The sequence below is a fragment of the Lonchura striata genome, chromosome 5 (genome assembly GCF_050655825.1).
Source record: "Lonchura striata isolate lonStrDom1 chromosome 5, ASM5065582v1, whole genome shotgun sequence".
NCBI lineage: Eukaryota > Metazoa > Chordata > Aves > Passeriformes > Estrildidae > Lonchura > Lonchura striata.
Genome location: NC_140707.1, coordinates 11874514 through 11900680, shown reverse-complemented (window position 1 = coordinate 11900680; position 26167 = coordinate 11874514). Strand labels below are relative to the sequence as shown.

Below are 26167 nucleotides of genomic sequence, written 5' to 3'. Positions count from 1 at the left end.
GGCAGCCCTTAGGGACCCCTTAGGACCTTTTCCTTCTGACTCTGTGAAGGCTGTCCAGGAAAAAAACAGGGAGAAGGTAAAGCTTGCAGATCAAGCAGGCTGGATTTACACAGGACTGATGGTCTGGCTGCAAATAACAGCATTGCTGCTCCTGCTGGTGTGAGGGAACACTGAAAAAGAGAGATTACAAAAATGAAGCCTCATGCTTTTAGCACCTTATGGGACTTGATATTGAAGTCAGCATTTAAAACTCCAAGTATCTGAGTTGCTTGTAAATGTATGCCCTGTTTAATGCCTGTTTTAGGATAAGGGGATCATCACCTTCCAGCTGTGGCTCAAGTCCCCTGAACATCACCAGCACCCCCCCACCCGACACATCCTCGCCAGGAGGGAAGAAGGTAAGAACAAGCTTCCCCACGGTGGGGCAGGGGATGTGGGACTGCTCAGGGAACAGCTCCTGCTGCTGGATTGGAAAAGGGGCTGAGCCAAAGCACTGAGGTGGTGCCTGAAGGGCAGCCAGCAGCAGGTCCCAAACTCCAGCAGTGTTTGACACTCACCTGCCCTTTAGGTTGGATGTTTTCAGCAGAGCTGCAAGGAGCAGCTCTCCTCATGGCTCTCCACCCTCCAAAAACTCTCTGACAGCCCGTGCTGGTGAACGCTGGCAGTGCTGGCACTGAGCACAGGCGGTGCCTGAGTGAATCCCAGCAGTGTTCCTGAGCACAAGCCAGCACAACTGGTGCTTGCCTGGGCTCAGAGGTTGTTTTCAAGTCAACACTGTGCACCTGCCTTGCTCTGAGATTGCTTGAGTAGCACTCAGGTGCCATTACCTGAACTCTTGTCCTGGCTGCTTCCAGCAATCTCTAAATGCTTATGGAAGTTTTATCCAAAGCAAGAACACTTACCCAGATCCTTATGCACTGCTTCAGACTCTTAACCTTTTTTTCTCAGAAATGACAATTTGCTTGTAAGAATTGCTTGTCCTGGAACAGACAGTAAATATTTCTGTCTGTTCTCAGCTCTCTTTGTTCTTGAAATAAAACTCCAGGTTGGAACAGAGTTACAATTCTGGTAATAGTTATTCTTTCTTCTTCTGCCCTACAGTATTCAACATGTCCACAGAATAGGGGCTGCTGGCATGGTATAAAGGAAAATGCAGGTGGAGGATTGAGTGTTTTCAGCACCCCCTTGATATTTCTCCTTATTTAGAAGATTATTTGTTATAAACCACAGGGTTATATATCTACCCTATATTAAAAATTCCCGTATAGGACAGTTTAAGACTTAATGCACCATGCTTTAGAGCTTCTGTTTTGTCTTTCAAGATCTTGAATGGTGGCACTCCAGACATTTCTTCAGCTGGGCTGCTGTCTGGGCAAATCCAGGATAATTCTGGATACCCGTATTCCGACAACTCCTCTATCCTGGGTAAGTGAACTCGCACGTGAACACCCTCAGTACCAGCTGAACACACATGCACACTGCAACAAGAGGGTTGGTTTCAGCAGTAATTTGCTTTCACCATCTGAGGCACAAGGCACTCTGTGTGCCCAAAGAGGCACCTGGCAGCCTATTTTATAAACTTAATGCTGGAATGTCCTTAGGTAGTGCCTGGAAGCCTCTTTTCCCGGGTGCTGTGTGCGCACTCTGGCCCTCGGGTTGTGTCCCTCCTCTGCCACCCAGCTGCAGGGGTGCCCCAGGCGAGGCACTGCAGCAGGGTGGCAGGAGCAGCCCCTGAGGCGCTGGCCGTGCTGTGTTCCTGCAGGGGAGAACTCCCACATCGGCATGGACATGATCGACACGGAGCAGGGCTCCAGCAGCCCCAGCAACGACGAGGCGGCCATGGCCGTCATCATGAGCCTGCTGGAGGCCGACGCGGGGCTCGGCGGCCCCGTGGACTTCAGCGACCTGCCCTGGCCCCTGTAAACCACCCAGCCCCCAACAGCCAAGTGCATTTACTGCTGGAGCTCTGCGGTCTGTGGAACTCGTGGGACTGAGAGGCTTTTATGTGGGAACTTCATAAAAGCTGCGTCAGAATGCAACTCATCCTACCGTGTGTAACTTCAGACAAAGTGGAATAACCTGCTACAGTGTTCTGTGTTGATTTGGTTAGCTGTGTATAGCTTGCAATACTTGTATATTTTGGATTCTGTTGTTTGAATTTTTTTTTAAATCACTGTGCAACTCACTGGCATCAGTGGTAGCTTTTATATGCAAATGACCATTTCAGATGTATGGTGTGTTTTTACACTGCAAAACGGTCCCCATGTGGATATTTCTTATACTAATTGTACCATAAAGCTGTTTATTCTTTCTTGTAAGAATCCTTTACTATAAATATTGTTAAAGTGTAATGTATTAGACAGTTAAATATTTTTAAAATAAATGTTTCCCTTGTTCTAAGATGGAGCATTTACTTTGATAAATAAATTTGATAAAACCCTGCTGAAGGTGCATGCTAGAAGCACTTGGTATTTATCATTTCTTTAGCCCTGGGGGAAAAGGGAGGAAAGCCAGTGCCTTACCTACACTTACACGATTTTGTCACGACAGTATTCCCAGAGAAGCTCCTGTTATTTACTCCTAGATCCAGGTTTAGCCTAAGAAAAGCACAACAGGTAGGTGCGTTGAAATAGGCTGATTATCTTAAAGAAATACTTGTTTTTCACTTAATATTAACCATTCTTCCCCTGAGGAAAGAAAAGCAACTTATTGCAAAATTCATAATTTGCAGATAATTCAAGCCCATTAAAATAATGGAAAGTTTATTTGCATGAAAAACTTGTTTACAATCATTAATAAATGAAGAATGAACCATTTGCATTTTCCTATTTCATGACACTTAAGAAAAATGTATTAAATAAATATTTGTGAACAGCTTAAGGTAAGGCAGAATTTAAGATAAAGCCCCTGTCCGTTGTTCACAATTTTTGAACATGGCTCACGCTGCAAACAAGTGAAAAAATTCACTAAAGAACTCGAACAAGATGTTACATGGGTCATTGAATCACATCCTCAATCCAAAAACCCAAGAGTAAGTAGTTTTGTGCTCAACCATATACAATAACTTTAAAAGGGTCAATCTATTCAGAGCAAAACTATGTACAGTTAATACCTTTGATAGAAGCACTTTGTTAGTATTGTGCAATACATTTATAAAAAATGGCTTCAAATTCCATTTCTCAACCATTTGTAAAGTGCTACTATCAATTCCCACTCTGCTTCCTAACCCCGTGCCACCGCGGGGCCGCGGAGCGGGGCCAGGCCAGCTCACGAGTCACCCACGTCACAAACCTACTGGTAAACACAGACACGAACGTCACCGAGCCCGGCAGCCCGAGCTGCACTCCTCCCAGAGCAGCCAGGCATCCCCGGGGGCCGTGCCAGGTCCCTGCTGCAATATCCTACCACGGGAACACAATGGAGAGACTGGCGTTGCAGTGTGTATGAGCTGGGAGCAGTCACTGGGAGCATGCTTGTGCTGGGGCAGCGCCATCAGAGCGGGGGGTTCTGGCCCTCGGCCTCCAGCTCGCTGCTGCTGGGGGCGGGGTGCATGGGCAGGATGTCCAGCTCGTCCACCTGCGGCGTGGGGTGCATCACCACCAGCTGGTCCTGCGGGATGTCTGCTGCTGCCGCCGCCAGGTTGGTGATGGACTTGCTCTTCACGCACTGGAAGTCGACGTGCCGGCTCTTCCCCTCCTCCTTCTCCCACGACATGCGGATGAACGGCCGCTGCACGTAGTTGTAGATCACCTCCGGCCTCCCGCCCGGCCGCTTCTTCACCTTCTCCTTGTACGTGGGGTAACCTGGCAGAGGCGGGAGCACAGCAACATCAGCACTGACTGCAGAGAGCACAGCAACATCAGCCCTGACTGCAGAGCACAGCAACATCAGCACTGACTGTACAGAGCACAGCAACATCAGCCCTGACTGCAGAGAGCACAGCAACATCAGCCCTGACTGTACAGAGCACAGCAACATCAGCACTGACTGTACAGAGCACAGCAACATCAGCCCTGACTGCAGAGAGCACAGCAACATCAGCCCTGACTGTACAGAGCACAGCAACATCAGCCCTGACTGCAGAGAGCACAGCAACATCAGCCCTGACTGTACAGAGCACACAACATCAGCACTGACTGTACAGAGCACAGCAACATCAGCACTGACTGTACAGAGCACAGCAACATCAGCCCTGACTGCAGAGAGCACAGCAACATCAGCACTGCCCTACAGAGCACAGCAACATCAGCCCTGACTGCAGAGAGCACAGCAACATCAGCCCTGACTGTACAGAGCACAGCAACATCAGCCCTGACTGTACAGCAACATCAGCCCTGACTGCACAGAGCACAGCAACATCAGCACTGCCCTACAGAGCACAGCAACATCAGCCCTGACTGTACAGCAACATCAGCACTGACTGTACAGCAACATCAGCCCTGACTGTACAGAGCACAGCAACATCAGCCCTGACTGCAGAGAGCACAGCAACATCAGCACTGACTGCAGAGCACAGCAACATCAGCCCTGACTGTACAGCACAGCAACATCAGCACTGCCCTACAGAGCACAGCAACATCAGCCCTGACTGCAGAGCACAGCAACATCAGCACTGCCCTACAGAGCACAGCAACATCAGCCCTGACTGTACAGAGCACAGCAACATCAGCCCTGACTGTACAGCAACATCAGCACTGACTGTACGGAGCACACAACATCAGCACTGACTGCACAGAGCACACAACATCAGCCCTGCTGGGACACAGAGCACAGCTCCCCCTGGCACTGCCAGTGCAGATGGTTGTGCTGGAGTCGAGTCACCTCTCCCTGTGCCCCAACAATGATGTCCATTTTACACATTACTGCAGGGCAGCAGCATCACAGTTCGGTGCCACAGCTGTTCCTTGTTAAACCAAGAAATGCCAGCAGAAATAAACTGCTATTAGCCAGCATTACAGGCAGCGCCAGTTCTTGTTTAGCTAGAAGGCTGCCACCTTGTTCAGCTGAAATTAGTTATTTTAGAGCTCACCACTTAAAAGCATTTGCTTTATCTTGGCAAATTACAAGCGTAACTATGACAACTCGGTGAGTGAATGATAGAAATCCTGCTAATTATAAAGGCTGGATTCTAAAATATCTGGGTCAGCAATCACAAGAAAACTGTAATGCAATGAAACCCAGTTCTTACATTCATGATAAAAATCAGGTTACTCAGTGAGGTATTACAGAGCAGCTTCCTAACTTACATGATGTTTATTTCAGATCAGTATTTCTTTGCACTTCACTGGTCCACTGGACAGTTTTGTACTTCCTGAAAGAAAACGTCTGCCTGCCACTTAACATGACATTTTTCATTTTACACCCTGGAAAGGATAACAGCCCAAGAACACAATATCCAAAGCTGTACAAATGCCTTGTTACTTCAAACAAAGCACAGAGAAGATTTTGTGTGGAAACTAAAGGGCACAGGGCATGAGATGCAAGTCATGAAGGCAGGAGAAAGCACCTAAGTTGTCTGCACAGAGCCCAGCAGCCAGACACAGCTTGGACACCATCTGGAGCCCATAGTCAGGTTTTCTAGCTGGGTACCATTCCCCCTCTGGCCATTCTGTCACCCAGCCTCAGCAGGAAAGACAACACTGACCCCTTGCTTTTCCACCTAGAGAGAAAGCCATACAGCAGAGCAGTGCAGCAGACCCTGGAGGCCAAAGAGGGAGAGCACAAGCAATGCTTCCCTTACCTTCGATGCCCAGTCGGATCTTCTTGAGCCCCCTCTCCTTCAGAACTGATTTGGCCACGTCTCTATTTTCAATGTATTTGAAGAATCTATACAACTTTGTGCTGTAAATAACTAAAAATACATTTTAATGAGAAAAAAATCCCTGTATGAAATATTAACCTTCTAGCCTTAAAATGCCAAAGTTTATCTTTTCCACTGTTTTGATTTACTCTGGTATTTTTATTTCAGAAGAGCAGGAGAAACTCAAGAAATCTAGAGAAAAACAGCTGAAGACACTGGGGAATGGGTTGGGTGTACATCTTGCAGGGAAGTACAATCCATTTACAGGTACTGAAACTCATAATCCACACAACTATAATATTCCGAAAATAGTAACACTTGTTTTTTTCCCCAAAAAAACCTCTAGTTGTTCTCCCACGGTAAATATGACTCCTACCCATTTCCCTCCTCAGGCTCTATTAGCATTTTCTTCCCCCTCACTGGCTGACAATACCTTAATAATAAAAATTAGCTTCTCTTTTTAATTACATTTGAGCATAACAAGCAACATACGCTTCTGTGAAACAAAATATTATGAAGCAGAACTACTCAAACTAAGAGATTTATTTCTGTACAACAACTTTAAATCAGCACATTCACTGCTACCTATACCACGGTTTGGTAAGAACAGTGAGGATAAACTTACTTTGTGAATACTCCTCTCCCATTTGGGGGGGATACTCTTCATCCCAGTCAACAACATCATCATCTGTCAGCACAACAATGTGGCACTCCCTCTCCCCACTTTGGGCACTGGCTACCATCAATGGGAGAATCATTTCTTCCAGGTAAAACTCAAATTGCTTGCGAGCACCATCATTTGACAATTCATGCATGAGAGCACCTAGAAGAAAATTTTAAGCATAGGCACATTGGAGAGCTTGGTAAAGAGATGAAGGCAGCAATAAGAAAGAGTAGATCTGTTTATCTGGTAGTATTACTGCAGACAGGTGTAAAGACACTTAGTCTATGAGCTTATGTAAATTCAGACCTTGTCTGAATATTTACCAGCCTGTCCTGCAGATACTAACTGCAGGATGTTAGGCAGACTTTGAGATCTCCTTTGCATTTTACTACTTCTAAATATTTGGTAACTGTGCAAGGCTGCTCTTGATTTTCCTAAAAGAAGCATAATTGAAGCCAGTTTCTGGGAGAGCAGAGCACACAACCCATGTTTCATAAGCAGCAGCTTAAAACCAAAGCTTCTCAGAGCCCTGAGGGCAGGAGCTGCTAAATTCCTGGAAGGACAGAGAGCTGGGGCATGGGGCAGGGTGGGTGGCCCTGCCAGGGAAGGCACTGGGGTGCTGCACAGCATTCCCAGCAGGAATGCCATGGGCTGGCCCTACACAGGGAGAGGGCACAGGCCAAGGCTTGGGCTGTGCTCAGGAGTGAGGGAGCTGCAGAGAACAGCATGTGCTGGGAACTCTGGAGCAGCCCACTCCACCAGGAAAGCTGTGCTACTGCCACCAGGGAGACAGCCCCATTCTCCTAAGCAAGGAGATGAAAAATTATCCTCTCTGTCCTCTGCAGAAAAAGGTACCACTGAATGTAACTGTATCTGTTCTGGAAATGCAACCACAGAGCTAAGTATTCCACAGGGCAACCACAGCACAGAATTAGATGCTGAAATATCAGACATTTTGCAAAGAACATAAATCCATTGGTTTTAGGGCTTTATTACATAAGAGATAAAAAGGGATGGATTTTATTCATGTAGTGCCAGCCATCTTCTTTATCTCAATAAAGGACATGATTTAGAATTAACACACATGCACTTAAGTCAATTTCTATAATTCAAATTATTTTAATAAACTCTGTACTTACTCAGATCTCTGCATTTTATAGTACTATACTCAAAGGAGATACAGAGATAGTCACATGCTTCCCTCAGTTCAGGAATAGATATCCCATCAGGACAGCGTATCACCCCAGTCTTGTAGTAATCCTGCAGGATGCACCAAGAAAAAACACAATGCACAACCTTCACCAACAGGAACATTTCATAATTTCATTCATGATACCTTTTCCACAAAGAAAGCTTGCAAAATGGGAGACAGCAACAAATGTTAAACTTTGTGAATCTTCCTGTCCTCAAATTTATCAGTTTTCAGAGCTGCATTCAGGGCAGTGAGTTCTGGTTAAAATTGTAATTTAAGTAACAACTATTAATACTGATAATTTTGCTGTCTTTTATCTGTACTTCACTGAGCTCTTCCCATTCCAAGGCTGCTGACAAAGCAGTCCAGCACTTCTACTTCCTTGTGTGGATATTAAATAAGGAGCCATTTCCATCTCAGACTGAAGTTTGCTTTACTCCTGTTAGCTGCGTGAAGTTCACTTCCGGTATTCTGTCTCACCTAATTTCAGCTCTAGAAGGGCAGAATATACTTGAATTTGGTGAACTAAATGCATAGGAAAAGGTGACCTGATTGCTGGCAGCAGTAATTTTTGGTTTCTTTCGTGAGTACTTTCTCTCTCCCTGACTGTCACATGTTCATGTCTAGGAAAAGGGGGTTTAGGAAAAGCATCTTCTTCCCTCTACTTAACAGTATGAAGAACAGTATCTGTGCCATCCTCAAAATCTAGATATGCAAGATGGATTAAACCAAGAGCTTTTACTTCTTGATAGTGCTTGTCCTAACAGTATTTGCCCCTAAAAACTCACCAGAATAGCACGAAACACAGTGGAACCAATTCCTTCAGCAACTTCATACTCTCCTTTCTCATTGGGCCGTGTAAAGTTGTGTTCTCTGCCTGATCCAAACATCCTGCTCAAGAATGAAAGTAATTTGGGTTAGAATTCCTCACTATGGTTTTCTTGTTTGTAAATAAGAAAAATAAAATGCAATAAATTGTACAGAAACTGCAGGGAAAAGCAGTGCATTCTGTTCAGTTGGGATTATGCTTTTTACTTCATGACCTGACGTGCCTTTTCTGACACGCTACAAGAAATAATATTTAGAAAAACGCAGCCTAACAGGATACAGGCTTAAGGCAAATAACACATTCTTATTATAGTTACTTTTACCTCCCAAGCTGCTCCTGCTTACTGTCCTGAGGGCTGACATTGAGGGAAAGTAGGTTTATAAATAACCTGCGTGTTAGAGCAGTGTTTCCATATCTTTATTAACCTACTTTTCAATTAGCAGAGGATAAAATAAGCTTGTTCCTTGAACCAATCCCAAAGGGAGAATAACTCAGCATCACACATGCACGAAAAATCCAGTGCATTAGGCAGCATCAGTTACTCTAAGGCTGGGCATGGAAAAGGAAACCTTCATTGCTTTTTTTCAGCTGATACACACTTTCAGTCTGTCTGGATATTTACATGTATGCATGTATTGTATAATATGCAAGTGCTTTAAATCTATTATTTAATTCTATTGATTCTTACTTCCACTGATTTCTTTTGACAGTTTAGACAGAGAAGCATTTCTTGCCTTCTCTGTGACTCACCCAGCTTTCCACAAAACAGGGATCCAAGGTACTATTTATCCCACACTGCAGTGATTTAAACAGAGCAGAAATAGTTTAATCACATTTATTACCTGTCCTGTGGCGAAGAGATTTATATACATGTATTTGAAATATTATTATATCCTTGTGTGCTGAGAAATCGCTGTATTTTAATGAAAAAGTCAAATCCAAAGTGACACAGGCAAACCTTTCTTTTCTTTCTTGATGCAAGATTTTAAGTGGTGCCCTCTGCATTTGGACAATGCAAAGCCAACCAGAATTTGAGCAAGTCAAGTATTGAATCTCTTCCCACCAAGCAAACATGTTAAATATGTTGCTCATTATAGGTTTCTACAGAAAACATTACACACGTACTGTGCACTTGCATTCAAGTGTTGATCATTTTGAGCATTCAGCCTCCCTGCTGAGTGGCTCAGGGCTGCTATACTGATTATTTGACATTTCAGAAGATAAATGGGCTGACCTTGAACATTGTCAGGGTAGGCCCACTAAGCAAAATAAATTCTTCCAAGATTTTCCTCCTTGTTTTGCAATGGACTGTCTACACTCACTATGCCACTTTGTTATATGAAGCACCTAGCTTTAAAAATGAGCAAGAGTGAGGCAGACTGAACATAGAAGCAATGCCCAGGAAGACAGAAAGAAATGGGAATATCATTTATTTATCAGCTCTCATATCTAGGTAAGAGACATCTCTTGGCTTCCCTGCAAAACCAGAGAACTTGCATTTGATTTTTAAGGACATTTGTGACTGGTAATATTTAACATTAGCAAGATCAACTGCAGCAATATGAGACCAACAGGTATTCAAACAGTTTAAATATCCACAAAGGATTATTGGCTCTCTGGAACAGTTGGGGGCTAAGGAAAACAAACCAAAACCAAAAAAGATACAGACCTGCCCAACATTGTGTTAGGTTGTGCAGTGAAGATGGAAGGATCTACAACAAATCTGGTGTTGTCCACGATGAGCGTTACTCGCTCGGAAGTTCTGACATTCCGAGCTCCCTCTTTGCCATTTTCATACACAAACACCATTTCCCCACCAGCCTTGCAGCTGCCATCTGAGCTGGACTGGCTGCTGTTCCTGCTGCTGGTGCCCATGCTGACCACAGAACCATTGGGGGACGTTTTCTGGGGCCGGGGGCTGCTGGGCCGGGATGAACTGTGATCCTTCTCGCGATCTTTGGTGGTGACGAGGTGGAGGGAGAAAAAACAGGAAATGAAATTAGAGATTTACAGGAGCCCTATGGAGTTTGTGTCTTTCCGGGCACAAAACACATCCATTTGAGAAGTTAAGTACAAATTATTTTGGTTAAATCTATTCTGGTTGAAAAAACCTTCAAAAGTAATTGCCCATTTATAAGATTCCAAAGTCTGTATCACCTAAACACCTAAGTCTGTATCACCTAAACATCAAATCCACCTCACCTTCCCCAAAAATCTTTACAAAGAAAATTTACTACTCTAGTACTGAAAAAGGAATTCAGCACAGGAGCCATAACATCACAGTTGGTGCTACAGCTCAAAGAAACAAACCATATTTTGTCACTTAAAAAAATCCCCATTTCCTCAATTTCCAAATACCTAGACCCTACTGAGTAAAGCGAATGTATTCAGTCAATTATCTTATGAAAATTAAGATTGCTCTTGTGATTTGAACTAAATAAGAGCATCATATAGGAATACACACTGCAGACTGGAAAAAAAAGTTGCAGCCTATCAAAGAAGGGTATTCCTAGCCCAGGGAATATGTAAGAGATCTGCATGTTGTGCCATCAACACATAACACTTTTTATTGTATATCCTTTAAAAAAATAGTACTCAAATTCGGACAATTTTAATCCTGAAATGGCAGAGATCTGCACACACCAGAATGATACTGTCTTGTTGGTGAAGTGACATTCCTGATGCATGGAGTGAGCTGAGATTCTGCTCTTTCGTGGGATGAGTCACGAGATCTGTCACTGGATCTGCGCCTGTCCCTCGATCTCTCGTGTCCACCACTGGCACCATGGAGGCTCATTTTGGTGTAGTCTATTCCTTTAGCAACACGGGATGAGGTGCTGAAAGCAGAAATAAGTGACATCTTCAGCATTTCAAAGTTTCAGAGACATTACACATCTACATTTTCAAGGCATTCACACTCCCTGGAGATGTTCCCAAGATTAGGATTATCCAACTCCATTTTCTTTGCTGCACTCATGTTTGTATTTACAATTACTTGGAACATTAAGTAGGCAGCAGGAGTTACCTGTTTGATGCTGTGTGATTTACAGAGAGCACCTGATCAGCTGAGCCTGCCTGTGAAGATGCATTCATACAAATCTCTTTCAGAACGGGTAGGTCAGATACAAACAAGCTTTTTTTTTTTTTTTTTAAATTCTTACTGTTAAATTAAATGTTCTCATCAAAGAATGAAATTAGAAGTTAGGGATCTATTTTTTCCCCAATGCAACCTAGTTTGGCAAAACCTCCTCAGGCCACAGGCTGACTACACTTTTCCTGCAATTTGCCCTTTGCAAAGGTAGTCAGTCTTAAATGAGGGGACACATCAAGACACATCAGCCAAGAGTTTGTTTCTGCACGTTCTGTTTTAAATTTTCACTTATTCTTAAAAAGAACAATAGTAAGCCACTACAACCAGACATGGACTATACTATCAAAGCCACGACCTACCAGACTGTCAATAACAAGTAGGATATTTGTTCTAAACCAGCAAATTTAATATAATAGTTTAAGATGCTTTAGACTGTGATTAAGTTACATTACTGAACTCAAGATATCAATTACATCTTGCAATTATTAAACCAACTAACAAAACTCGTCAGTTTTGAGATCTCACAACACCCTGAAATTATCTAAAAATTAAAAACCAAAGTGGAACAGCTATTGTTGAATTTGCCAAAAATCCTTATATCTTCTATTTATACTCTTTAAAAGAGACAAATTTATGTCTGGACAGCACAGACATGTCTGTGCCCTTGCACCCCACCAGAATTCCTAAAGCAGTTTTTTGCTGTTTACCTTTGAAGTGTGGGTATGAGAACACTCCTTATTTATGGGTTTAACTGAGGAAATTCCCAAAGCCTCAGGTAGGAGATTACCCAGACAGACTCCTGCACAGCTGCAAGGTCTGCCAACCAAGTAGAGTCATGATTTCCCAGAGGAACATCAATGCCCCTCTTGCTTGCAACCTGCAGATCCCATAACTCCCACCAAGAGACCAGAAATAATGACTGCAGGAGTGATGTAGGAGAACACAGAGAGGTAAGAATGATGGCCTGACTAAGACAAGCACAACAAACAGAAAAGCATTCACTGGACAAGCAGATTGAGTAGTATCCTCTTTTTAGGTTGCTTAGAAGTAATGATTAAAAAAAAAAAAAATCAAGGCTTTCTACTAGCATGAGATGTTGCAATTTCAGGTTTCAGAGATTCATAAGAGGAGCTCAGCTGAGAACAAAGAGGCTGTGAGAGATGAGTTTAGCACAAGGCAAGGAATCAGAAATGTACCTCTCACCACAGCACACGAGCTTCTCCCTGCCCTGCCAGAATGAGGGCAGGATCTCCTGTTGACAAAGCACAAGTTTGGTGCAGAGGGAATCTACTGCAATCCTGTTTCCTGCCAAGCTTAAAATATGCTGCAGTAAGAACTGCATCTTTGGGATGTGGAGTCAGCCAAAGGTCTATTGAATAAGGGAAAAAGAACTGCAAGCCTTGCTTCTGGCTGAAAATGCTCAGATATACACTCCAAAAATAATGATCGAAGCACTTCCATTAAAAGGAAATTTCCTGAGGACTTCCAATGCAGTTCTGAAGGTATTAAAATTTATAACATTTCAGCACAGCTAACAAGTCTCCTTACTTGTTTTACCTCTTTAATAGAGAAAGGCAAATTCCTTACTTTGAAAGTGAAATGTGCAAAAGTTTGCAAGAGTGAGATCTGCAAACCTCCAAAAAAGCTGAAAACAATATCAACAATTTAGGAAAACCTTTGCATCTTTCCTTTGAGACAGATATACACATCCCATGTTACATGTTTACATGGTTACATGATGTAACAACTTTAATAGATAAAAAATACAACCATAAATTATTAGACATATGGATTACAGTCTCAAATTCAAAACCAAAGTCTAGCCCAAGTTTAAACATGACAATATTCATTACTACTACAACTAAACTTCCAAAAAGCTATGATTTTTTTTTTTTAAATAACCTCTGTATCTTATCTGTGCATTTATATTTACATGCTATGGTGTAATCAAGAGTGCCACAAAAGGGGGTGTGTATGTGTGGAGTACTCAAACACCTACATAGCAGTCTGGTGACAAAACATCTCTGCAAATCCCAATAAAGCCTCATGTGACCAGGCCTCTGTTGAAGCACAGCTTTGATCCTAGACCTGATAACATTTCCAGCCATGCTGAGAGAAAACAGAGTTTTGCAGGTGTCACATTTTATAGTATCAAAATGCATGACTCACTGTTTCTCAGGAGCTAAAGAGCTCTATTTGCTTTAAATAAGGGAAACACGCTAGAAAATTAAACTGAACCACTGTAATGGGATGCAGGCTTATCACACATTTTGGCAGAGCAAACACGAATTCCTCTTTAACAGAGAAGGCAATTAAAATGTGATTCTTAATCCAGAAAACCATTTAAAAGCCCCATTACCCTCCAAGCAGTGATTCAGAGTTCCCAGTGAAGCAGGGCAAAGCCTGGTTAATAATCTCTTCCAGGAGCTGATAAGAACAGGTGCTACAGGAAGCAACACTGACTCAGCTGGCACCACGCTTCCTCCTGAGCCGTGTCCCAAGGAAGGGCCAGGGCAGGCACAGCTGCCCCTCTCTGAATGGCAACTGGGGCACTTCTGCTTTGCTGCCAGCAGCCAGCAAGCCTGGAGGAGAGGGGCAGTGCTCAGCCATTATCCATCCTGCTCCTGCTGCCAGCCACAGCCATCCCTGCCGAGCTGGGGTCATCCATTCAGCTCAGCACACCACACTGGAGAGAGGCAGAGCCTGCCAGCTGGAGGAGGACACGATCCTTGAATAGTAAATCAACTATTTCTGAAACAGACAGATTAGTAAATAATTTCAAAGGGCTGTTCAAATTGCAGCTGGCCACAGCACTCATTTGCTTACTCCTATGTTGTACTTTCCTCCTTTAATGTACAGATTGATGATAACTGTGAGACCAACGCATCATCTATTAGTCACAAGACGTAAGCCAAAATTGCAAGATTTTTGAGAATTCAAGCAGTATGGTTTGAGAAAGCAACTGGCTGAATCATGAATCTTCATTCATCTTAGTAACAGCCATCTAAAACGTCAGTCTTAAATCTCATCACTGTTGAGTCACAATTCACAAAAATAGTTCTTTGATCTGTTGGATGTGTAGCTGACAAACTTGAAGTTCCATGTGTTCAACAGTATGAGCACTCATATCAATGCTACTCCTTAAGTACAACTTTGCTCTACAGTGAATAAGAAAACTAACAGGAGCTTAAATCTGAACAAAGAGAAAATACAGAGGTGGAGCTCAGCATGTCAGAAGAGACAGGCATCAGCTTTACCCTGTGACACCTGACTAGGAAAGTTGTGTCCCTGAGCTGCTGAAAAAGGAACTCATTTGTGGCCAGTACATACAAAAGAAGACCCGTGACTTTTATTTTCTTGTAAAGAGGCTTTAGAAGAAGTTGCAAGTGTTCAAAGAAAAAGGAAGACATCAGAGCTACCAAGTAATTTTGATTTATTTGATAGAAAGACTTGGTCACGTCCTCTTCTCCCCTGGTAACATAAAGCCAGAGGGGCCAGGAGGTTGTTTCTGCAGGGAGCACACAAAGCCTTCGCTGCTCACCAGCAATGTGAGGGACAAAGTACAAACATGGCCCCAGTTAGGAAAGCAAGACACACTGGCATTCACTGGGAGTTCCACAGCCATGCTGTTGCAGCTTCCTACCAATCTACACCAGTGGACATGGGATTGACCAAAGCAGAGCTGCCCCACTTGAAGAACAGGCAAACAGGAATTCCACAGAAGCACCAAGCAGACCAGATACACCACCAGGATTCCTTCAGCAGAAGTGGAGCGCTGCAAGTTGCAAGTGCCAGGAAGCCATGGCTGCCATGCTGTATTCACTGAAATCTCAGCCACAGCACCCAGTGGAGCCTCCACAGAGCCTTACTTCAAGCCTCCAAGAAAGAGATCTGAAGCTACAAGGACCATCTCACCCTGAAAAAAAGTGTTTGCAAAGTCAGCTTTCAATGGATTCCTCAGCTGATGACCACCAGCTGCATTCTGGGCTGTGGAAGCCAAAAGGCACATCACCAGGCAGAATTTTCTCCTGTGTGCTGAAGGACACATTGCATTTAATTTAAAAGTGTAAGAGAGGAAAAAGAACCAAGAAAACGCCATTTAAATCCTCGTCCCTTCATTCACTAAAGCTGGAAAACACCCCATATATGCAAGGCCACCTAGTACCCGAAGTTTATGAAAGGGAAGAACATCTTGCTTTATCAATTACTTTCCTACAGGGGAAAAAAAGAAACATCTTCCCACCCCCCCCCCCCCCCCCCACTCCCCCCAATAAACCCAAACCAAAACAACCAAACAAGCATGAATATTCATGTATTTTGGCAATATTCACAAATTCAATACTCATTTTTCCCTGGTTTCAAAGAAACACTGGAACATGTGCACTACACCCATTCAAGAACTTTAAGTCAGACATAGAAATTATTTTCCCCCTCAGACAGGGATCAAGGAAGCTCTGTCTTTGTAAGAGAATGAGGCATTTTCTTTAAAAGCAGTTGCCTCATAAAGAAAACCAAATAAGCTCAAGGTTTTATTTAAGAAAATCTATTTAATATGATGTGAAGGAGGGAAAAAAGTACCATCAAAATGGCAACTTGTCATACTGGTAATGCTTCCTATTTTTGTAGTTAAGGGAAGAGCTGTTTTTAAAAAATGTAAATGCTCTTCAACTTAATGATGCTTTGGAGTCATCTGTGGAAGGAGAGCTTCAGTTTGTCTTTATACATAACAACAGATTGCTTTGAATATATTACTAATTATTAGAAGAAGTCATTAGACTGAATTAATCCTACTGCCAAAACAATTAGCATGTATTCCAACATAAAAACTCCATGGGCATCCTACCGAATACTGCCAATAAATATACTTGTTTTATACAACCAGCTCATGTCTACACAGAATTATAGTGCTTAACCAATATACTTATTGCTCCCAAACCCACCCTGAAACCTTAAATAAATGAAAATAACACAGCAGTGGAAAATTAACCAAGATTTTTACCCTTCCTCCCTCATCTATCTTCTAAAACTTATATTAACTGACCTTAAAATATAAACTTAGATCCACCCTTTCCTAGGGTGATTCCCATCATCAACACTTGTAGAATCAAGCTATAGAGCTTTATCTATGCACTAAGTTACAGCTGCCACGCTCCGAGGCTTTAGAAGAAATCCCTTCTGCTCATCCTGCCAGGACTTATACAACGACAGCGCTTATGTCCCTCTTCCTCCCCCTGAAGCCTGTTCTTTGTCAGCAGCAGACATTTCAATTGACCTGTGCACACAAAGGACAGTTCTTCGCCTTTTCCTCATTCTTCTCCTGAATAATGCCGAAACGTTATTCCCGTTAACAAATACGCACCTTCCTCTCGTGTCTATCAGGGAGGAAACACAGAAGCACGGGAACAATTTCGGAATCAGAGCACAAAGGAATTCCGTTCCTTCCAAAAAGGCAGCTTTGAAACCCAGATCAGCATCCTCGGGCATTACTTAAGTTCAGCATATTTGATATTTCCATCGTTTCTTCAGTAGTTCACGGCACCGTCAGCGAGCTTTACCTTTCCCTCCATCATCCTCCCCGTTCAGGATACGCGCCCGCGGCTCTGCAGTGCGCGGAGCGCGGCGGCTGCTGGCGGAGCCTGACTCAGCCGAGCGCGCTGCGCGGCTGCCGGGCAGTGTGACCCCGCAGCTCCGCGGGCCGCCGCCATTGGGCCCCGCCCGGCTCCGGCTCCGCCGGGACAACGTTACCGTTACCGCCCGGCTGCGGCTCCGGCTCCGGCTCCGCCGGGACAACGTTACCGTTACCGCCCGGCTGCGGCTCCGGCACCGCCGGGACAACGTTACCGTTACCGCCGCCGGGCTGCGGCTCCGCCGGGACAACGTTACCACCCGGCTCCGGCTGCGGCTCCGCCGGGACAACGTTACCGTTACCGCCGGGCTGCGGCACCGCCGGGACAACGTTAACGTTACCGCCCGGCTCCGGCTGCGGCACCGCCGGGACAACGTTACCGCCGCTGCCCTCGCGATCAGCCCCGCCAGCAAAGCCAAGCGAGTTTCAGATTGTGAAAAATGCGGATTTTATGATTAGCTTTTCGCAAATGTTACAGTGAGTATTATATGTGTAATGTTAGAAAGTTATGCGGTAGTAATTCTCTTAAGTAGTGTGTTAAATGCAGTTTTAGGTCACAACATAACAACTCTGCAATGTAGAATTTTTTACTAGCTCAAGCAAGAGATGAGATAATCAAGAAACTCTTCACACAGAGATGACAGTGATTTGGGGCCCATAAAGAGCTACTGCCTCCTTATCAGAAAAGACAAACATTCTTCCACCTTCTCTGTCTTTATGGAGGAACCAGGATTAAGGGGGATAAGTTGACAAAAAACAGAAAAGTTCTTAATTTGCAAGGAATTTATGCATCATATATGAGATATATGAATATGCAACAGGCTATTGCTTTTAAGGTTATTCCTTTGTTCACAAGGGATGCTTTTCGTGACCTAGTGTCCAAGAGCATCCGGACATCCGTAATTCTTTGCTTTTTATTGTCTTGCAATTGTCCTAACTCTAAATTATATTACTCTAATTGTATTACTATTTTTATAACCATTTTATTATTATTAAACTTTTAAAATTTTAAAAACCAAGTGATTGGCATTTTTCACAAGGGCATGGTCTGACTAGCTCCCATGACGTCTGCCTGGATTAATTTAAAATGAATGCACCTGACACTGATTTCATAAGCAGGTACAGCAAGAGCCTTTTCAGAACAAGACAGCAAAGCCTCTATTTTTTAACTACACGCACCCCTTTTCCATCAAGTTTAAGCTAGGGAAAAATTACTTTTCTTTGTAATAACTTAAACATTGTTAGTTTATAATTACATTAATCAGTGCATTTTCACATCAATAGATCATCAAGGCGAGCCCACCAAGCGGAAGAAACAAAGCAAATTGAGTCGGTAACATTTTCTAAAGGTTTTTTGGTGGGAGGATTACTAGGCACTCTGAGACAGCTTTCTTTAAATGATTCTTTTTAGAATGTCTGCAGACTGTTTTAAAGAGTCACAATACACTGGAGGAATAGCTTAAAAGTAAGTCCTATAATAAATAACAATCAAGATGTTGCAGGGTGAAAATGCAAACATGATGCAAGCTGAAGAAATGAGGAGGATTGTTCAGCAAATGACTACTGTAATAAAGAGGGAAGTCAGTAGGAAAAACAAGAGACTTGTGATCAGAAAGGCAGGAGAACACCGGCACTCCAGGCTGAAGAGTCAGCTCTTTACACAGGGAAGGAAAATTTCTGCTCGTACAATTTCAATTACCCAAACCAGTGAATTTTCTCCTGGTTTTAGGATCTTGTGATGGTTCACACAAGCACCCTCCCCATGCTGCAGGGGAAGAATAACCATCAACCTTGTAAGCCCTTTCTTCCCTTCAATATAAGCCAAAGAAGACATAGCTATAATAAGCTGCATGAAAAGCATGCTGGAAAAACCTCTCTCAGGCACCTTTTGCCTCTAATAGAACAGCCCCTCAGCAGCAAGAGAAAGTACCCTGATTCCCTAAATGGAGTCTCTTTTCCACAGCAGAATTAGGATGTGTTTTCTTCTTTACTCCTACATCAGGTAGAAAAAACATGCCATGGATGCATTGGATCCCGAATCCCAGGAAACCATCTCTCAGGACAGGACACGCACCCATCAAAATCTTACAGAGACACAATCCAAAAGCCACCCTTGACTTGGGGCTCCATGTGAGGAAGCCCTCAGAAAGAATTCTCATGGCTTAATTTGGGGGCTGCCACAGGACCTTCCTTCAGCTCAAAGCAGAAACTCTGTCAACACTTTCCACCCTCAAAATTCTTTAATATTCACATAATTCTGGTATTCAGTGGGTTCTCTCAGCCGTGAGTAATGTACTTCTTAGTAATGCAGTTCCATTTCAGGAAAGGATCTCATGAGTAGAGTGTTCAGTTGCCAAAGGGATTTCTTAAAGCAGCAAGGACTTAACCTTTAGGAGGGAACACATTCACACCTTATGACTTCTACCAAGCTCCCAAACACAAGACTTTCATAAAAGAACGTTGGTTGCCTTTATTTATATACCAATTTCTGCTGCATTTTCAACATGGATGTTGAATAAAAATCAAACTAAAACTCACAGTAATATTATCCTCCTTAGAATTGGAAAGGGTCTCCATTTATTAAAAAATAGTTTTAGAAGTTCAAATTCAAAAGAACTAAGACCAAACACAAACTATGTAGCCATTACAGTTTCCATTCTCAGAAGTACAAACAAGAGTTGTCCATAAAAATTCTAGTTTTGAGTATACTCACTTCTACAGTGCTTTGTGTTCCAATTAAATGTGCCAAAGTGCACCACAAATAGTATCCAGTAACATTTGGGAAAGGCAATTTGGGTGCTGAAGAGGTTCAGGAGGATGTGGCGTGTGCTTTTGCCCTGGAAGTTGCTATGTTTCCCTTCTCAGCAGTGTCAATAAGCTGTCATTGCAGACATGAAGGATGTCAAAAAGGAAATCAAAACCTCAGTCCTCACAACTCTAAGATCACTCACTATACACCGGGTATCTTGCAGAAGAGTAACAAACTGCTGTTTTTGGAAGTTATCACTGAGTGCAGCCCATTTTTCTGGATTCCACCACCAGCTCTTCCTCAGTTTCTCCTGAGGGCTTTCCAACCTGGTGCCTACAAAGCCTAGATGAGGAGATTTTGATCTGGCAGTGCCAGGCTGCAATTAGGCATGTTTGCAGTGACTGAAAGCAGGGGATGCACAGTATGACCTGAGCCCCTGGTAAATCAGGGGCTCATTATTTTCATGCCGTGCCTTGTGCAGGGCTGCCCCATGCTGCAAAATGTTCAACTGCAGAAATCACAGGAAGAGATATAAGACCTGCCCCACAGTGGAAAAGAGAATATACAATTTTATATTCTTCCACAGATGAGAAAGGAACTCTTCTGTTCATGTATGTTTCATGTACTTTACAAAATACTGAGATGTGTGGTCCTTCCACTCACTACCCATGAATGCATCCTCCCAGCAGGCAGAAACAATACTGGGGGGAAAAAAATCCCAGCATTTAGCATCTGCACAACAACTTCTCATCTATGGATGAGATTTAAAAAGCAACTGAAGATTTTCAAAGATCCAAGAGTCATGGCAACAGAATCAAAGCAGAGTCGCATTTTGTTCATAAATGCAGTAGTGCAGGCAAGACTTTGGATCTAATAATATCTAAACAGAATGAACAAATAAGAAACTGTCAAAAGGGACTAAAACAGAAGCAGACTTAGAAAAATCCAAGACAAATCTTGAAGAGGCAAATTTAAGCCAAAGGTTTTTCACCACAACTCTAGAAAAAGCACTCAGTGCAAGAGAATTAACGTTTTCCAATAACAACCAAAATTCCAACACTATGGAGAAATGATACGTAATTTAAAACTAATAACTAAGGAAACTAGTTTAAAAACCTAATAACTGATGAAAAATTGAATAAAAAGTACAGAACAGCAACACCTAATAATGAAAATATGAATGCAGAAACCATTTATTTAAACCTTCACCACTGAACATATGGTTCCTGAACATGTTCTTCCTCTTATTCAGGTACTTAAATAAAAAGCATCTGCAAGAATTTTCTGTAATAGCTTAGACTAACAAGACTGTTTGTATGATTATTTAGTCATCTTTAACACCATATAAATTAATCCTGACAGGCTCTGCAGATTTATACCAGGGGTCATACACATTATATTTTTAGTCCTTATTTTCCACATCTCTCCCTTCTGAGTTTTCCCTTCCATTGCCCATCTTGGTACAAGTAAGAAAAAGGAGAAGAGAAAACAGTACAACTTGGCAGATTTATAAAACTGGACACTCCCTAAACCAGAAAGAACAGGATATAATGCTAATCTGTACAAGGATTCAATCTATTCCCCTCTGGCCAGTTCTGCCCCATGTCCTCAGCCCCAAACAGACCCATGGCTTTCCTTGCTGCCGTACAAGCCCTACACACAGGGCTGCTCAAAGCCCTAGATTATGTTTTCTATGAGTCAAGAAAATTATCTAAGCTATTTTAAGAATGTTAAGGCCGGAGGATTAAATACTCCAAAGCACCAAGAAATGACAAGCTAAGAATCTATCTCCTGCATTACTCCTTTGTTGAGATTATTTGTTACAAAGCTCTTATTTCACCATCATGCTTTCCAAACCAGAAATATTCTCTTTCTCAATTATAACAAGGTGTATTTTGGGTAAGACAAGACTGGAGTACTCAAACCTTTTAACATAAAAATTCTAGTTATATTATTACAACTTATGCTTCCAAATGCATTTTTCCCCTCATACTGTATTTTTCACATAGACTTGCACTTGTCTGGAGGAAAAAGTGTCAAGTTAGAAACAATATTAATATGTCCATATTCAGCCACACAAAATCCAATTATTTTGTTCAGGCTTTTGAATAAAGTACCCCATTTTCCAGTAATTAGATTCTCTGAAGTAATCCAGTATCTCAAAGGAATAAGGTAACAAAATATTTATCCTTATTTATCCCTTATTCCATTACAACAGCAAACTATTATTTAGAATCTCATTCTCAAAAATTTCCAAAAACACTTTATTTGGGGGAAAAGAATTTAAATGATCTGATGTTAACTTGAGTACTATATTGCTAGCATACAGTTTCCATAAAAATGCTGTTCAGCATTGGAAACAAATTGTGTTTTGCCAGAAATATGTCCAATAGCTGCAATTATCTTTGAGGCATAGATTTCCTACCTTTTGACGTGTGACCCTTGAATTCAGATTGCATGAAATTATCAACAGCAGCTTTTCTGAAAAGCACAGGCCATGGATTTCCTTGAGCTAACTCCTCTCTGCATCAAATAATCTTTGCAGAAAGCTGCACAGCTTTTTATTGAAACATTTCCCCAGCATAGATAATCCACCCCAGACAACACACGGTCAGACATGTGTCCTGTTCCTCTGGGTTGGACTTACCCAGCTCCAGCTTCCAGCTAACATACTTTATTTCAAACTTGCCTGCTGACTACAGCTCATCACAATAATTTCTGTGACTAATCCAGAAGTCATTCTTCAACCTTTGGGTTCTCCCTGTCTCAGGAGATACTCGGTAAGCTTCTGGACCTTCAGGGCAGATGTTGATTAGAGGCAATTCTGAACTGCTGACACCAGACTTGCAGTAACTCCACTGCCCACCCAAGAGCCCTCCCAACCACATGACATTGCTGGAGACTTGTGCTCCTCACTCTCCCTGTGGTGGCAGTGCCATGTCCTTGACAGCTGACAAACACGGCTGTGTCCTTGGCAGGAGACAAACCAGGCCTGTGTCCTTGGCTCCCTGCTGAATTCGGGTGTTTGCAGGTGTCAGACCCCTCAGACCACAGCTGCTAACGAGCCCTTTTCAGTTCCTAACAGCCCCATCACCCCTATCAGTTTTAGGTTCTATTCCAGACCCCTGGTCATGGGAGGTTCAGAGCTGAACCACCTGGACTGGGCTCAGCAGGAACTGCCCAGCCCTCACTCCCACACAAAGCCCTGTCCTACCCACTGTGCCACACTGGAATCCTAAAAACAGAGCAGCATCAGCTGCCCCCCAGACACCAGCACCTGAATAAAAACATCAGCTGCATAAAGCTACACCCCCAAACCTACCCTGAATAAAAACATCAGCTGCATAAAGCTACACCCCCAAACCTACCCCGAATAAAAGCATCAGCTGCATAAATATACACCCTACAAACCGACCCTGAATAAAAGCATCAGCTGCATAAAGCTACACCCCCAAACCTATCCTGAATAAAAACATCAGCTGCATAAAGCTACACCCCACAAACCTATCCTGAATAAAAACATCAGCTGCATAAAGCTACACCCCCAAACCTATCCTGAATAAAAACATCAGCTGCATAAAGCTACACCCCACAAACCTATCCTGAATAAAAACATCAGCTGCATAAAGCTACACCCCCAAACCTATCCTGAATAAAAACATCAGCTGCATAAAGCTACACCCCCAAACCTATCCTGAATAAAAACATCAGCTGCATAAAGCTACACCCCACAAACCTATCCTGAATAAAAACATCAGCTGCATAAAGCTACACCCTCAAACCTACCCTGACCTGCAGCACCAGCCACCCTCCTCGGGTCTGCCTTAACCACTCCATTATTTACATCACAGGCCTCTAATTACATGGGCCTCCCCATGAACCTTTTAATTACTGCTGCATTCTTTTGTCCTGCCCTCTTGAATTTCTCACAATCATTCAAGAATTCATGGCAGGAAAATAACCCACTGTATTAATTGCCTAGAGAATACTTTGGACAACACTTGAGTCCAGTTTTGCACCTATATAAGTAAAATGTGAAGTGAGTTGCTGGTATTGAATATGCTCCTTAGCTCTTTCCCTATCATCTTGCCAGTAGCTTGAATAACTAACAATTTTAGTTCATTTACAGAGATGTTTCAGTTATATTTAGCACTTCTAAAAGGGCAAAGTACTAGAAAGATACACACTTATTTGGATGCTTAAATATCTTTCCAGCAATATGTTTCTTCTCATACATTTGCAAGGTGACTAAGTGCTTTGCTTAGTTCATTTTTGAACACTGTACACTTGAAAAACACGAATTAATTTCATCATTTTGTCAAATCAAGAAGCATTTTAAAAAAACATTCTTACTGTGAGGGACGCAAGCAAAAGCAAGATATGACACACAGCTTAACAAAGAAAGTGCGACAGAGAGTGATACTGGCATGCAAGCAACTATTAGTTCTCACCATGGACTAGCTGCACATATCTTAGGGATGTAACTCCTAGCAAGCATCCCCAAAAAATCCTATATTTAATCACTCAGTTGGTGTTTTGATATGCACACAAGGCAGTCAGGTTTGGTTTTTTTGTTGGCTTTTTTTTTTCCTTTTTTAAAAAAGGACTAAAATGCAACCCATGGCAAAACAAATCTAAGCACAGATAGGGGAAGCTGACAAATCAGGTCAGAAAACATCTTTTAAAATAATTAAGAAGCATTCCTTTGAAGAAGAATTACAACGTTTATGACAGGACTTGCCACAACCAGATACAGTAGCCTTTAGGATGGACTTTGAGTGTAGTTTTTGAGATGCAATAGATGGGACACAGCACCTACCTTGAATGTTTACAAAGTTTACGAGGTCTATTATGCAATTTCCGATCCCAATTCTCTGGATCACTGGAGTTACTGTCATAAGGATGAGGCCGTCCTGCCATTCCACTGCCAGCTTCCTCACACTACTGCTCTGAAAAGCACACATGCAGCACTCACAACCTACATTAAGAGAGCAGTGTTTACCTTTAAGTAATGCCACACAGGAAAAAAAAGTCAGACATGCAGAATTTAGTGTTGTTAGGTTTTGATTTTTTAAATGCAGATTACAGAAAAACAGGATATGCTGAAGCAGAAATTGCATGACAATAGTATTTTACACATTTTCCCGATACCTGCACTAAAAAGAGTATTTTGTTATAAAAAATATAGTTCCATAAATGCTGGCAGGCAAATTAAATTTTGCAACAGTTAAATTCACTGTGTCCAAACAGAAAAGTCACTGGTTATAAAACACAAGACAAACATATCATGATTTTCTTTCAAATGTATAAAGTTAATTAAAAGGAGGATCCCAAGTGAAGAACAGAGACCAACAGTTTTACAAATTGAATGGCTGACCAAGAGGAAAACAGAATTAACATTTATATCTGAGTCCTCACTACAACATGGAATCAACAGCAATCCTTAGAAACACTCAATGTGGTCCAGTTTCAATGACTTTTGCAGAGAAGTCACAAAACCATAATAAAAATAGATACAATAACTACCCTTCCTTACATAGGGTCTGATGCCATGTTGAACTCCCTTTAGAATTCTCTCACAGCTCAAACCCCTGTGGGACTGTCAACAGACAGCCAATCTCCAAAGACTGGTGGTCAATCATACCTCTAAGTGACACTTGTAGCAACAGGGTTGGACAATTCAGCATGATCTGGTTACAAAAACCATAAAGCAGCCACAAGTGAGCAGCTGATGACTGCACAACATCTGGAAAAAATTTGAATTACAGACAGATAAACCTTCCAAGTAATGGGAAGTCTATTATGCTTCTTTGCAACTCTAAGCTACATATTGTAGAAACATTGTCTCTCTACCTCAACCTGCTCTTAATAGACTTGTATTACATTCAGTCAAACTTACCCTATGTGGAAGTGAGTCCCAAAGCAACTGAGACCGCTTTAAAACATAGTTACTTCTCAAATAAACTGTCCTTTAAGTCATGGAAAATGGAATAGCTCTCCTGGCAAATTTAGATTCTCCTAGCTAAATTTAGACCCAAAAGTTCTTATTACAGGGGAAGAAGAGAACAAGCTTCTTAAAAATGTTGGTTGCATCCAAGTTTTGCTTTCATGTTCAGTTTTACCCAGGCAAACAGGTTTAATACAAGTATACAGTCTCCACCACAGGGTTGGGTCTTTTTCCTGTTATAGTTTCTATAATGAAATGCACTTTGATTG

General features: G+C 42.4%; 2 protein-coding genes across 33 annotated transcripts in view; one reads left to right on the top strand and one right to left on the bottom strand.

The window, feature by feature from the left end:
* The window catches only part of BMAL1 (basic helix-loop-helix ARNT like 1), a 47977-nt gene extending 45516 nt beyond the window's left edge, over window positions 1-2461 (top strand). For all 14 annotated transcript variants that reach the window (XM_085579716.1, XM_021527552.3, XM_021527555.3 and 11 more), the window contains 3 exons: window positions 305-398; window positions 1323-1425; window positions 1763-2461. In XM_085579716.1, coding sequence (XP_085435842.1) covers window positions 305-398; window positions 1323-1425; window positions 1763-1923 — 358 coding nt within the window. In that variant the 3' untranslated portion in view covers window positions 1924-2461. The remainder of the gene's footprint in view (window positions 1-304; window positions 399-1322; window positions 1426-1762) is intronic.
* A 284-nt stretch (window positions 2462-2745) lies between these two features.
* Window positions 2746-26167, bottom strand: part of BTBD10 (BTB domain containing 10) — a 29595-nt gene continuing 6173 nt past the window's right edge. For 4 of the 19 annotated variants that reach the window (XM_085579721.1, XM_085579724.1, XM_077784378.2 and 1 more), the window contains 8 exons: window positions 24771-24929; window positions 11129-11322; window positions 10155-10440; window positions 8445-8547; window positions 7604-7724; window positions 6426-6623; window positions 5741-5851; window positions 2746-3803 (listed from right to left, as the gene is read on the bottom strand). In XM_085579721.1, coding sequence (XP_085435847.1) covers window positions 3493-3803; window positions 5741-5851; window positions 6426-6623; window positions 7604-7724; window positions 8445-8547; window positions 10155-10440; window positions 11129-11322; window positions 24771-24871 — 1425 coding nt within the window. In that variant the 5' untranslated portion in view covers window positions 24872-24929 and the 3' untranslated portion in view covers window positions 2746-3492. Of the gene's footprint in view, window positions 3804-5740; window positions 5852-6425; window positions 6624-7603; window positions 7725-8444; window positions 8548-10154; window positions 10441-11128; window positions 11323-16935; window positions 17283-24770; window positions 24930-25595; window positions 25698-26167 lie in introns of those variants that run through there. The other 15 variants (XM_085579727.1, XM_085579730.1, XM_077784380.2 and 12 more) reach the window with 6 other exon arrangements.